The sequence below is a fragment of the Macaca mulatta genome, chromosome 1 (genome assembly GCF_049350105.2).
Source record: "Macaca mulatta isolate MMU2019108-1 chromosome 1, T2T-MMU8v2.0, whole genome shotgun sequence".
In the NCBI taxonomy this organism is placed as follows: domain Eukaryota; kingdom Metazoa; phylum Chordata; class Mammalia; order Primates; family Cercopithecidae; genus Macaca; species Macaca mulatta.
Window position 1 is genome coordinate 63,252,439 of NC_133406.1, and position 14,175 is coordinate 63,266,613.

Below are 14,175 nucleotides of genomic sequence, written 5' to 3' on the forward strand. Positions count from 1 at the left end.
CCGCACTGGTAAGGGAGAGCTCCTGGCTGCCTCTCCCTGAAATCGCCCTTTGGGTTCCAAGATTCATTGCTAATCACACCAGGGAGAATTCAATTACAAGGCCAAGGGTGGGGAAATCACCAAGTTTCTGGATTCACCAGGTTTCTGGAGTGGCTGTGGCCTGACCGCTTTCTGAGGTGGCAGCCCCGGCCCTGGTACTCATGGACCACCCACTGCCATTCCTCACTGAGGGTCTCACTCCAGTCCCTGGTCTTTCCTCCTCCCCATCCCTTTTCAGGGAAAGGCCGCTTCCTGCAGGACAGCCTCCTTTCCCTGGAAGCCTCCGACTGGGGAGGCTCCTTCTCCTCTCAAGCTGGTGGTCTGGGTTTCTCACCTCCCGGCTGAGGTTCCTCATCTACTTGGCTTCACTCCTCTCAGGGACAGTCCCCTGGGGACAAAGTTCCCCTTCCAGTCCCCTCCCCAGCCCATGTCAGGAAGAGGAGGCAGATGGTTAGATGGGGAATACCTAAGGTCTGAGAAAGCCTCTGGCACCAGAGAAAACAGCAAATCCTCCCTTCCCCTCCCCCAGACCCAGCCAACTGCAACTCCAGGCTGCCTGGAGTGACGCCTGCCCCTTTGCCCTCTTTCCAGGAGTAAATATTGGATCAGGTTCAGTCACCAGCTGTTCGACTAAGAGCAAAGTCAGTTGTGGGATCATGAATGGCTGGGATCTCAGGGAAGACATGCTGAGAAATATCAGTGCCCCAGGGGACCCACAGGAGAGCTCCTGGAGCAAACAGTAGGCCTGGGGAAGTACAGATTCCGGCTGACAAATCCCTTTGTTTCCCTGGCTACACCAGGTACTGCCAGATACCAACCTGCAGAGCTAGGCTGGCCCTGGAGGAGCTGGCCCCCTGACGTAGGTCTTTCTTGCCAGGACATTTGGCATAATGGTCTGATTTGGAGGCAGTTTGACATATTCAGGTATTATACCAGGTAAACTTACCAGGTACCACTGCCTGGCCACTTAGGTAGTGGCACCTGGTAGTAACCTACACACTCAGGTGCATTTTGGTTGGATATACCTGTTCATGTGGGTGCAGGCCCCTGAGTCTCGCTGATCATTCAGGATGTCTGAGCTGAACAGGCTTGATATCTGCCCCATCACTCCGCTTGCATGCCCGGGAAGCCCTGGTAACGCGAACCTCCCGGGGCTCAGCCGAGAGGAAAAGGAAGTGTGAGTTTAAACCCTGACCTCTTCCTCGCTGGTCCTGATGTGGTTCCCACCTTGCGCCTGTCCAGACTGTTCCCAGGTCCTGACCCCTCCCTGTTCTGCCAGGCCCCACTCCCATCCCTGGGGCCACACCTGGCTGCTCTGTGGGCCCCAGCCCCTCCCAGGCTGCAGGGAAAGGGGAACCTGGTCTGGGAGGAAATTAGGGAAATTAGCTGCAACTCCAGGAAACAATATCCCCAGGACTGGGCTCAGGACTCTGTGCTGGTCCCACAGGCAAGGGAACTGGGTGCCTCCAGGCTGAGGTGGGGGCATGACAGCTGTTTCTCCTCAGTCTTGGGCACAGGCCCCAAGCCTGGTCAAGGGCTGCTTCTCAAATTGAGCTTCTGCGTGAGGAGTGAGAGGAGCACAGCCTGCCCGGGCATTTCTCTGGGCTGTGCTAACCTCAGAGGACAACACTGTGAGTCACCACCACAAGGCTGTCCTCACCCCTGCCCCTAAGATGGAGGGAGGCAAGGAGTGAGCAGAGGAGGCAAGGTCTGGGGCCAAAAATCACAGTGTTGGGCTGGGGCCAATTGGAGCCAGAAGAACCACCAGGGGAGAAGAGCAGGGGCTGGGGGAATTTCTGTGCACTTTTCTGATGCTGTCAGCAGAGTTAGTTCCCTGGGCTCTAGCTGAATGCTGGCACCAATGCAGCGACTCAGTTTTAACATAAAATGCCATGCAAATCTCTGCCAAATAGCATCCACATCTTCTACCCATGCCCTGGTTTCAGAGGCTCTGGCCTCTGCGTCCCCCATCTCTGTCTCCAGTAAACTCGCCTGCTTCCCTGTGTTGCACAATTTTCTCTCAGGCTCTGTCCTTCCCTATCAAGATCCAGTGGCTGGAGCTGGAGCCTGGAGTCATCCCGGCCCAAGCTGCCCAGGCGGGGCGACCAGAGAACCCAGAGGTGGGGATGCAGGTGGGAGTGCTCCCCTCCCCAGGCTCCAGGCAGCTGCCCTCTCTCCTCTGTGTTTGCTCCCATCCTGGCTCTCCCTGGGCAGCAGCAGTTGGGTAGGATTTAGAAGCCTGGAGCAACTTCTCCATCCCCCCTGGTGGTCACGGTTGGCAGGAGACAAGTGGGCGAGCAGGGCAGGCTAGTCACTTGCCACCTCTTCATGGGGACATCTTTTAAATATTTGTTCAAAGTAGGTTTAGAAGAGATGCCAAGGGCTTTGTGGGGTGGGCAGCGAAGAACTGCTGGGGCCAGCCTTTGTCCCTCTCCCCTCCCCAATCTGGTCTGTGTTCTTCACCCAGCAAGTAAGAGCCCTGCTGTGCAGCCAGTCCCACCAGCTTGTCATTAGAGAAGTCACCATAGTGAGGGGCTCACTTACAGCTTACACACTTGTCAAACAATTTGTTTTTTCCTTTCTTTTTCTTTTTTTAGAGACGGGTTCTTATTCTGTCACCCAGACTGGAGTGCAGTGGTGCGGTCACAGCTCACTGCACCCTTGACCTCCTGGGCTCATGTAATCTTCCCACCTCCGCCTCCCCAGCAGTTAGGACCACAGGCACACGCCACCATGCCTGGCTAATTTTTTTTTTTTTTTTTTTTTTTTTGAGTCAGGGTCTCACTCTGTCACCCAGGCTGGAGTGCAGTGGTGTGATCTCAGCTCACTGCAACCTCAGCATCCCAGGTTCAAGCAATTCTCCTGCCTCAGCCTCCCGAGTAGCTGGGATTACAGGCTTGTGCCACCAAGCCTGGCTAAGTTTTGTATTTTCAGTAGAGATGGGGTTCTGCCATGTTGGCCAGGCTGGTCTCGAACTCCTGGCCTCAAACGATCCACCCGCCTCAGCCTCCCAAAATGCTGGGATTACAGGTGTGAGCCACTGCACCGGCCTAATTTTTTTTTAACTTTTGGTAGAAAGGGGGTTGGGGGGCTGGCAGGGAGGCAGTGGGGGAGGGACACTATGTCTCACTATGTTGCCCAGGCTGATCACAAACTCCTAGACTCAAGCAGTCCTCCTGCCTCAGCCTCCCAAAGTGCTGGGATTATAGGCATGAGCCACTGCACCCGGCCCCAAACAATTTCTCTAACCACACATCTTGATACTTTCCAAGGGCATTCTGTGGACCTGCCAGCTGGACACTCCTTACTCCAGTTCTGGCTACAAGGCCCTTTGGGGTCCACCTTGTCTAGCAACCTGACAGTGCCCCAGCATGCACCTCATCAGCCTTTGTCTGGCTCCAAACCAATGGAGTCTACGTGGGTGTGCTCAGATGTGGGTGGTGGAGTGAGTAGATGTTCTCAGACAATCCCCCTCTTTCTAGGACTTCATTTCCTAAAGTTGAACCTCAGAATATCCTGCAGAAGCCAGCGTGGCCCATTTGCTCTCTTGGTCCCAGGCGTTCAGGTAGGAAGAAGGTGGGACTCCCTCCTCTCATTCCATGCCCTTTCACTTCCTGTCCCAAATCCCCTCCCAAGGCCATGGGAGAGCCCTGGGCTGTCTGCTCACAGCTCACTCCTAGAAGCAAGGCCTCACCTTGGCTCTGTCCCTCCCTCACTGCCTCTGTCCCCGACAGGAGGGGTGGCGGGTGCCTCCATGAGGTTGGGATTTTGTGTTTAATTATGGAGCAGGAACTTGGCAATGAGGCGGCTCCCAGCAGGGTGTGCAGTGTCTGCCGGCACCCAGGCTAATGAGATAGTGTGGAGCCAGCTGACAGAGGCAGGCTGTGTAATTTACGGGTGCCTAATTGCTGTGGAGGCTATTGCTTTTAATATGATCAAGAGCAAAGGCCTTCTTTTCTTTTCTTTTTCTTTTAAAATCCATTCCCCTGGGGGAAGCAGAGTTCTGGTTTCTCTCCTAACGTGTTTTAACCTGGACATGCTATTCAGTGGCACTGGGACAGTCCATTCAAATGCTCTTTCCTCCTGAGTAGCTGTTTAGGGCAGGGTCCTGAGCTACTTGGGGGTTGGGAGATGCAGAGGGGAAGTTCAAGGTGCCTTAAGTGCACCTCAGACTAACTCCTCTTAGCATCTGTCCCAGTGGGATGCCACGTTCAGCACTCAGGTTGCTCACTCACTGGACCAGTGGCTCTTGGAACCTTTTGAGAATTTCACAAAAGTTCCTCTCTCTCTCAAAAAGAACAATAACTAGTGTTAATTGTCCTCTTAGTATGTTCCAAGATCTATGTTAAATGTACGTACTTATCCCATCTAACCCTCATCATGGCCCTATGAGAAGGGTGCTATACCCCCATTTTACAGATGAGGAAATGGAGGTACAGAGTACCAAATAATTTCCTCATATCACATAGACAGGACTTGAATATGGCAGATTGATTCCACTTGAACATGTTAATTTGTAGAGATTCTCTCTCTCTCTCTCCCCACCTCTCGACAGGGTCTCGCTTGTCACCCAGGCTGGAGTGCAGAGGTACAATCTCAGCTCACTGCAACCTCCGCCTCTCAGGTTCAAGTGATTCTCCCAACTCAGCCTCCCGAGTACCTGGGACTACAGGCATGCACCCCTATGCTGGGCTAAGTTTTGCATTTTTTTTTGTAGCGATAGGGTGTCACCATGTTGTGTTGGCCAGATTGGTCTCGAACTCCTGATCTCAAGCCATCCACCTGCCTCTGCCTCCCAAAGTGCTGGTATTACAGGCATAAGCCACTGCACCCAGCTGAGATTCTCTCTTTAGAAACATACAGTCTCTGTTTCTCTATCTCACATAACACACACATACACTTACACTCACAATGTTGGCATATATAATGTTATGGGTTTTCAGACTCACTAAAGCCCTGCAAGGACCCTCTTCTACTGCTCAGGGATATAATAGGGATATAAATAGGTATATAGAACTCTCCTATTTAGAAGGCTGGAATCCAGACTATGAGGTGCCTGAGGGCAGGAACTGTGGAAATCACCAGGACTACTGAATTCAAACGCCACTTAATTAGTGTTTACTGAAGCAAGGAAAGGGGAAGGAGAGAGAAAAAGGGAAGCAGTGAGGGCGGGCACGATCCCTGCCTTCAAGAAGTTCAGAGGTCTGGCCGCAAGGTGCTTATGCCTGTAATCCTACCACTTGGGGAGGCCAAGGTGGATGGATCACCTGAGGTCAGAAGTTCAAGACCAGCTTGGGCAACATGGTGAAACCCCATCTCTACTAAAAATACAAAAATTAGCTGGATGTGGTGGCGGGCGCCTATAATACCAGCTACTTGGGAGGCCGAGACACGAGAATTGCTTGAACCCAGGAGGCAGAGGTTGCAGCGAGATGAGATGGCGCCACTGTACTCCAGCCTGAGCAACAGAGCGAGACTCGGTCTCAAAAAGAAAACATTCAGAATCGAATTAGTCAGACGGTCTATTAATATGCAAAGACAAATGAGACTTGTAAATAACAGTTCAAAAGAAGAGAAGAGCCATCCCTCCAGTCCAAGCAGGATCCATTGCGCCAACTGGATAAAACCCCCGAATACTTACCACAGGGAGTCAGACAACAGAGAACCGCTGGTCTAGCGGGGATTGGGGTGGCAGGGGACTAGTTGGGCGACCCAGGTGGTGGGCTTGGAGCTTTTCAAGAAGAATTCATTAAGGGTGTACACGGTGTTCCTGAGAGCAGCTGTGTTTGCTTTCTCTCCAGGGTGGGGGTTGGCGGTGGGCAGGAGAGAAGGGCCAGGAGACTGGCACAGTCCTTAGCTCCTGTCTCATTTCAGCTCAGCCAAACAGCTCAGCAGCCACCAATTCTCCCAGTCTCCCTCTCCTGCCTTCCATTCACCCCTCAGCCCACCACATTCAGGCCTCTGCCCTACTCCCATCTCCAGAATTGCCCTTGTCAAGGTCACCAATCCAGGGTTACCAACCATCTCTGTTTGCCCAGGACTTTCAATGCTAGAACTGGGAGAATCCTATGCAAACTGGGCCTGTGGCCACCCTACCAATGGCTTCCTAGTTGCCAAATTCAATGATGTCTTTCAATCTTGCTCTGTGGGCACCTCCTGACTCCCCTTTCCTTTCCGACACCTCTCTTCCCCTTGCTCCTGTCCTAACTTCTGGTCTGCTTGTTCTCTTCTTCCTTCATCAGTTTTGCTTCCTCGGCCAATTCAGTTCTGCCATGTTGGTTCTCTAGACCAGTGGTCCCCAACCTTTTTGGCACCAGGGACCAGTTTCATGGAAGACAGTTTTTTCACGGACCGGGCAGGGAGATGGTTTCAGGATGGTTAAAGCACGTTACATTTAGTGTGCACTCTATTTCTATGATTATTACATTGTAATATACAATGAAATAATTATACAACTCACCATCATGTAGAATCAGTGGGAGCCCTGAGCTTGTTTTCCCGCAACTAGATGGTCCCATCTGGGGGTGATCGGAGACAATGACAGATCATCAGGCATTAGATTCTCATAAGGAGCACACAACCCAGATCCCTCACATACGCAGTTCACAACAGGCTTCGTGCCCCTCTGAGAATCTAATGCTGCCACTAATATGATAGGAGGCAGAGCTCAGGTGGGAATGTGAGTAACTGGGAGCGGCTGTAAATACAGATGAAGCTTTGCTTGCTTGCCTGCTGCTCACCTCCTGCTGTGTAGCCCAGTTCCTAACAGGCCGCCAATAGTTGGGGACCTCTGTCCTAGACCCCAGTGAGCACCTCATATATACTAGTCCTGGGCATACAAAGGCTAAAGATGTGGTCTACAGTCTCAGGAAGCTCTCAGCCCAGTAAAGGAGGAAGACATGGAGCCCCCATGCACCGGGAGGCACACAGTGAGAGAAGTATATAGAACAGACATGCTTTCGACTGGGGAGTGATCAAGCCTGCGTAGACAACATTGAGCCTGTGTGTGCCAAGGAGGCAGTGACTCTTGAGCTGGGTTTTGAAGAATGAATAGGAGTTTACTAGGTAAGTGGTGAAGGAGAGAACCTCTCCTGTAGGTGGGAACATGTACCAAGGCAGGAAGGAGTGAAACACAGTGGCATGTACAAGAGAAGTACTCATAGTTTTATGTGGCCGGACACAACAAGAGAGGGAGAAAATCAAGATGAGTTGACGAGGGAGGCAGGGCTGGGTTGCAGGAGATCCATATGCCACAAAGGAGTCTGTGAATGAGCACAAGGAGGCCCATAGCTCCTGAAAATGAATGGAAAATATTGTGCATATGTGTTTTGACTCCTCAGATTTCATCAGATTCTGAAAGAGGGGTTGGGGACCCAAAGGCCCCCTGTTGAGGAGTTATTGGAAGCAACTGGGCAGAGGAGGAGCCACTGGCAGACTGGTTAATGGCTAAGGTTAAGGCCTCTCTGGCATCTGTCTGAAGGAGGGGTGTGGAGCTTGGAAGCTAAAGGCCAGCTGGGCCGGTGGGGCGGGCAGGGTTCGAACCTCGGCCTTCTTCCTTGGCCCTGAGCAAAATCTTTCCCAGTCAGCCACCTCCAGAGCACCATCCGACAGGCCTCCGGAGCATTTCTAAAAGCCTTCACCAATATGTTCAACTGACTTCTCAAGTTCTACCTGGCTACGGCTAAAATCAGCACCTGTGCTTGGCCCATGGCAGATATTGAGTAACTGCTTTCGAACTGAACTGAGATCCAGCTGTCCAATGAACTCATGAGCTGGGTTTTAGGGTTTGGTTTTAGGTCCTCCTGGGGATCAATCAACTCTCTTGTGTCCAAAAGTCTCAAAATTCTTAAGGTTTGCTGAAAAGAAAATCTATGGTTCCTATCCTTATCAGCTGAGAAATAATTTCATTATATTTCACTATAATCCAAGTAGGAGCCTTTGACCCCATTCTCTAGGGGTAAAGAATAGGCTTAGAAAGCCCAGGTAAACCAGCTGTCTCTCCTCCCCCACCCTGCATAGAGATCCTCTCAGTGGCCCACCCCAGCCAGTGTGGCCTGCAGCCTCACCCCAAAGACTTCCAGTCTTGTTCCTAAGGACCACTTTCCCATTTACACCAGCTTTGTGTGGTGATTCTGTTGTCATGGCAATGCGTCAACCTGAAGGGAGTGTGTGTGTGTGTGTGTGTGTGTGTGTGTGTATGTGTGTGTAAGTTTGGAAGGCACCACTGGATGCAGTGGTGGGGTTCTAATTGGTTTGATAGTTGCTAGAGTCAACTGGTCTGTGATTGGCTGACTCTATTTATGTGTCCACCCTGTCCTAGAACCCTCTGGGGATGCAGCTGTTGCCTCATCTGAAATCTAGAATGGTGTGTGCGTGTGTGCACGCATGCGTGCATATGTGTAAACACATGCATGAGTGCACACATGCCTGTACTTTCACCACAAATAGTGAAGGAAGGATATGACACTTGGTGCAGTGATAAAGCAGAAAGTCCCAGGCTCTCTGCTGGAATCACACTGCAATGAGGTAAATGATATTCTTCTCCTAATCATCCCCACTTCTCATAAATCACTGGGAAACAATGGCCTAGGTTTAGCCAGAGGAGGAGTAAGAGTTGGCTCAGTCTAGCCAAGTCCTGCTGTCCCAATGACTCACAGACCTCTAACTAGCTAGGCCATAATGGGTCAGTCCATCTTCAGGTCTCTGCTGCCAATCTCCCTCCTGCCTGCCAAAGGCAGGCTGTTGAGGTGAGTTTCTCTGTTCTCACTTGGCTTCTCATTTCTCATGTCTTCACTTGATTCCTGGAACCCTAAGAAGGGCCCTTTGGCCAAACACTAATGATCTCATACACATGCAGATCATTCTACATTGTGCAAAGCACTTTGACGGTCACCTTTGCATTTAATTCTCACATTCTGAAAGGCAGGTATTCACACTATTCCCATTTTGCTATAGAGGAAAACAGAAGCCCAGATAAACAAAGTGATTTCTGCACCTTAGGGGCAGAGTCAAGTCTCCGGCTTCCTAAAGGTCCCTGCAGGGCTTTCAGAGATTGTGCCTGCTTGGATGCAGGGCCAGAGGGGAAGGGAGCCCGTGACAATGTGCAGAAAGGAGATTCTCTGTTGGCTGAACTCTCCTTGTCTGGATGCTGTGCCTCCCAGGGGAAAGTGGGGTGGGCGTGAACTTTGGTTTTTCAAAAGCTATTCAAATGCACTGCCCACACAGTCTGTGAGGGAGAGCTGTTTCCAGTTTCCCTGCTCAGCCCTCAGGCACCCAGGGACGCCTGTCCTATCTGCAGAGCAGTGGCATGTCACTGGCAGTGGGGAGGAGAGACAGGAGCAGAGCGGGGAGTGGGCTGAGCTGCCGCTGGGGCCACCATTGTCATGCTGCTCAGGCCTGCCAGCATTACACTGCTTCACGGCTAGGGTGACCAGGGCCTCCCAGGGATGCCACAGATCCATTAGACTAGCAGAGGGGAAGGGGGCTGCAGGGCCCACAGGGGATGGGCCCCAGGGACTGGGGTGCCAGGGAAACCCCCAGCTGAGAGTCTGTTGTCTGTCCCTCTGCAAGGAGGGAGTTAATGGGCTGCAGAAAAGAGAAACAGCATTGATTGGGTGCCAAGTTTACATCTTATTAAAACCTCACAACAGCCCCATGAGATAGGGACTGTTACCATCTCCATGTTAGGGACAGGAAAGGAAGTCAGATACGTCAGTAACTGCCCAAGGTCACACAGTTTATGTGGCTTTAAAGCTCAAAGTATTGCTCGGTAAGGCAGCAGGGAAGGAGTCCCTCCTTAGTGGAAGACCTAGGTAGTGCTGCTTCGACTGTTTTGGGCTTATTGCGAGATGCACAGAAAGAAAGTTGGCATCGGAGGGCAGGGGACACCAAGGGTGTCCAAAGAGGGAATTTTTGGAATGATACAGATGAGAAGCAGAAAAATTAGGATGACCCAAAGAGCACACATACACAGGCCACTGATGTGTATGACCGCATATCACGGGCTCCCTATCCAGCTAGGAAGCCCTGCCCAGGGTCACTCTTACCTAGTTCCCCCCTCCCACCTGCCCATCTGCACTTCCCCTTTCCTGAGGTGGCCAAAGCTTGACGTGCCATTCTCCAGGCTTCATATAGATGCCCACCTGCAGTTCATTCTCTTCTTTCAACCCTGAGAAGCAAGATGATGCTTCAAAACTGAAGCTTTCAGAGATTCTGAAGCAATCTCATGTGGTGGGGGGGGGGGCAGGGGGTGACGTGACAGGCTCCGAGCAGGTGGCTGGCCCTACATCATTTCAGTGCCATCTCTCCTCTGTGGAGCTGTCCCAAATTCTCTTGGGCAGAGTTAAGGGCTTCTTCCTCTGCTCAGCCCATATTGCTTTGGTAGTTGACTGTTGCTCTGAACATCTTTCTCCCCCTGAATAGTGAGCTGCATGAGAATAGGAGCTCAGACTTAAAATAATCTATCCAATGCAAGGATTCAGTATAGTCCTTGTCACAGAGCAGGTGCTCAATAAATGTTTGTTGAATGGATGAATGATGGTAATTATATTTATTATCTATTGAGTTATGCATTATGAGCCAAGTCCTATGCTAGGCCCTTAGCATACATTACCCTAATATTCACAACAACCATACAAGATTGATTTTAGCAACTTTGTTCTACAGATGGCCTCAGAAAGGTTAGTTCGCTTGCCCAAGTTCAGAGAGCAACCTAAGGAGGTGCTGGGAATCAAGGCTCACTTAAGAAGCTCCAAGGTTCCACTCAGCCTATCACATCAGTGCTTCCAATCTTGACACTCTTGGCTCCCTTATCTTCTAGAATCCAATAGTCACAAGGCTCTATGACCCTTTCTCCTACCTATCTCTCAAATCAGTTCTCTCCTCTCCTCCCTGATGCCGCTGTGTGGTCTAAGCTCATTCTCATTTTCCACTAGGATCAGCCTCCAAATTGGGGGTCTTCAGGACCCAGCACCTGCCTGCCTCTACAGTGTCATCTCCACCCCAGACTTTAAGCTCTGACCTCATAGAACTGTGGGTCCATATTCTTTCACCCCTGCACTCTGCACAAGGGATTATCCCTCCTGGAAAAACAGGTAAAACCCTTCCTCCCCTCTCTTGTCCCCTCATCCTGTAACCCTCACCTCAAGCAGAACAGCTCCTCCCAGGCATCCATAACACTAAGTTCCCTCCTATAGCATCCTAACTGTTTGCTTCCCTGCCCCATTACACCATGAGCTTCTTGTGGGCAGGGACTGGGTTATATTCATCTTATGTGCCCAGAGTCCTGGCTATCATTTGGCATATAAGAGATGTTGAGAAAGTGTTTGTGGAGACCTCTTGACTTCACCCCCTTAGTTCCCTGAAACTCTACCCTTTGGCCCCACTCTCTTTAATCTGCTAGTAAAGCTAGTAAACAGTTCCTTAGCTGTAGTCCTTCTCCCTTTCCCTCCCTGCCCCTTCCAAACCTCTTCATGGCCTCCTGCTCCCCAGTCTTCCCACCACCCACTGGACTATGGAGCCAGGCAGGTTGCTGCACACCTAAAGGCTCTGGATCCATGCACCCCAATAACACTTGGCGGTTTCATTTTTAGGAAGTGCTTGTACCCAGGAAATCTGCATGCCCTAGCAGAGAAAGCAGAGGTTAAAAAAAGAGTTGGGAGGCCCCCTGTGAGATGTCAATTACCCACAGGTCACTTTCATGCATGGGCCCAGTGTCTTCCTCCATTCTCCTGTCTCCTGCTGAGAGGGGGACCTCAGGCCCATGTCTTCCAGAAGGAAACTGTTCTATTCTCAACAACTCACGGTCCCCAGGGAAAGGGTTCGGGTAGAAGCACATGTACACTGTGGAGCACCCCCTCCTAAGGAGACCTTCCCTGTTGGAGACCCCAGACTGAAGTAGCCAAGCCCGCTGGGAGGGCAGGGGACACAGACCTCCTTGATGAGGTGCGGTAGAGCCAAGACACATCTCCTCTCCTCACAGCCCTCAGGAGGAAGCAGAGATGAGAGGGGCCTGGCAGTGGGGACTGTGCCCTGCACCTCCATCCCCAGATTTTTGTTTTGTTTTTGTGATCCTTGAAGTCAGATGATGTGGGTGCAATGGCCATTGGTCTGAGTTCTAATCATGGCTCACCATTAATTCTGGTGGCACTTTGGGCCAGTTCAATTGCTTTGCTGGGCCTGTTTCCCCTTCTGTAAAATGAGAGTGCCACTAGCTGAACCAGCCATTCTGTAACTTTTCTTGGGTGATTCTCAAATATCCTGTGGAATTTAATTCCAAAAGGACACGTTGAATTATCCTTCGGGGAGGAAAATGGGAATGATGGCTGGTAGCAAGGGCTTCATTCAGGTCCCGGAGAGGTGGGAACTTTGTCTGGAAAGGTAAGTGACAAGTCCCACTGGATAGAGTAGAAGGGGAGCCCGAGGGCTACTATTGTCAAGAAAATGACCATCAAAATTTGTCCATGCACATTCGTTCCTAGGGCGCTAGGTACTGGGAGGTACCTAGAAGAGGTAGGAACACTGCTTTAGAGATAGGCAGGCACTGTCAGTGTACCCCTGGCGCCTTGGTGTCCTGGGGTGATCCAGTCCAGAAGGCCTCATCCCCTAGCCAAGGCTCTCAGGGCCGGCTTTAGAAACGAAACAAGAAGAGGCACTTGGGCCCTGGTTCCCAGAGTGGGAGAAAGGGGTGGGCACCCGGGCAGAGGGAGCCCTGGGGATTGGTAGCGGCTGTGGGCAGGGCGGGAGGGCCGGGGGCGGAGTCAACTTGTACATGTGAAAAACTCTGGCGGGGGCCGGGCATTTTCCTTCCTCCTCCTCCTCCTCCTCCTCCCTCCTCTTCCCCACCTTCCTCCACTCCCTCCCTTCCCCTCCCCTTCTACCTCCTCCTCGGCCAGCTCAGGTTGCAGCTTCTCTGGGGAACTGCTCACCTTTCCAGAGCAGGGGAAGCTGCCCCGTGCCCGGGCGGAGACCCCAGCAGGGCGCAAGGCACGGCACCTAACCCCGCGGCACCCCGGCCGTCGCGGGAGGGAGCGGGCGCACTGCAGCCCCCAGGACACGCGCGGTGAGTCCCGCGGGCCGTGCGCCGGGGAGGAAGGGGAGGTCGGAGGAGGGGGCACCGCGGCGCCGGGTGTACGGAGCAAAGGTAAGCGGAACGGCTCTTAAAGGCGCAGTTTTGCTTTTGCCCTGGGGCGGGAGGTTGGAGGGAAATACCGGAGCGGCGAGAGGACAGCAGAGGATCACGAGGCGTGATCTGTGTGATACTGTGTTGTGTGTTGAGGGGTGGGGGGTACCCTGGAAAGACCACTCCTAAGTTCCAGGTGCTGGAGAGGGAGGGCTATTTTGCAGTCTAAGACCCTGCGCCCCCTCAGGGAGTCTCCATCTGGGATCACTTTGGCCCCTGGGCTCCTGTCTGAACCCTACAAAGCAAAGTTTTCCACCCAGTCCCGAACCAGGCGCTTTCTAAGCTCCCTTCATTCTGGGAAGGGCAAGGGGCAGGAGTCTCCAGACACCAGAGGACCCGAGAGTGTGGGGCCACATCGCCGCCTTGAAGGGCTTCCTGGGCTCTGGTGAACTTTCCAGAGCGGCAGGCAGCGGGTGGGAGGCCGGAGCCCTGGGAAGAACGTGGAAGGACACGTGAAGCCCTGCAGGTCCCAGTTCTGGGGCAGGCAGGGGTCTGGGGAATGCTGCCTCTTCTCTCATTCCACCCCGGAAGACCAAAGGGGCAGTGCCCCCTCCACCCCTCATCGGCAGGCGCCAGAGGGTTAATGCAGCAGTGGGAAAAGAGGCGGGGGCAGGGGAGAGGGGGGGAGTAGTGGGCGGTGACCTGTTGGGCTAAGGAGATGTGCCTTGAGGATTCTGCTGTAGTTGGGGGAGACCATCAGGAATCTGAAATCCAAAATCGGGTCTGGACTGGAGGCCTCTGTTTTCGCCCTGTTGGGGGCGGGGATTCCCTGAAGGTGTCTGCAGACCTTGTGCTGGGTGGGAGTTGGGCTACAGAGACAGTGAGGGGTTTTCTGTGCTGCAGGGTCAGCGCCCTCTTAGGCACCGCCTCTCTTCCTTCTCTCTGGGCACCTCCTGGCAGTCGGGGTGGGAGGATTGACACTGTGGGAGTGGGAGGCCCTGGAACCTCTTCTGCGC

At 52.6% G+C, this 14,175-nt stretch overlaps 2 protein-coding genes across 17 annotated transcripts in view; one reads left to right on the forward strand and one right to left on the reverse strand.

The window, feature by feature from the left end:
• The window catches only part of LEMD1 (LEM domain containing 1), a 115,030-nt gene extending 108,404 nt beyond the window's left edge, over positions 1 to 6,626 (reverse strand). The window contains exon 1 of the mRNA XM_078004510.1: positions 6,500 to 6,626. Coding sequence (XP_077860636.1) covers positions 6,500 to 6,557 — 58 coding nt within the window. The 5' untranslated portion in view covers positions 6,558 to 6,626. The remainder of the gene's footprint in view (positions 1 to 6,499) is intronic.
• A 6,289-nt stretch (positions 6,627 to 12,915) lies between these two features.
• CDK18 (cyclin dependent kinase 18) overlaps positions 12,916 to 14,175 on the forward strand; it is a 28,659-nt gene continuing 27,399 nt past the window's right edge. For 10 of the 16 annotated variants that reach the window (XM_078004469.1, XM_078004408.1, XM_078004456.1 and 7 more), the window contains exon 1: positions 12,916 to 13,099. The gene's annotated coding sequence lies outside the window, so the exon portion shown is untranslated. Of the gene's footprint in view, positions 13,181 to 14,175 lie in introns of all 16 variants that reach the window. The other 6 variants (XM_078004448.1, XM_078004440.1, XM_078004463.1 and 3 more) reach the window with 2 other exon arrangements.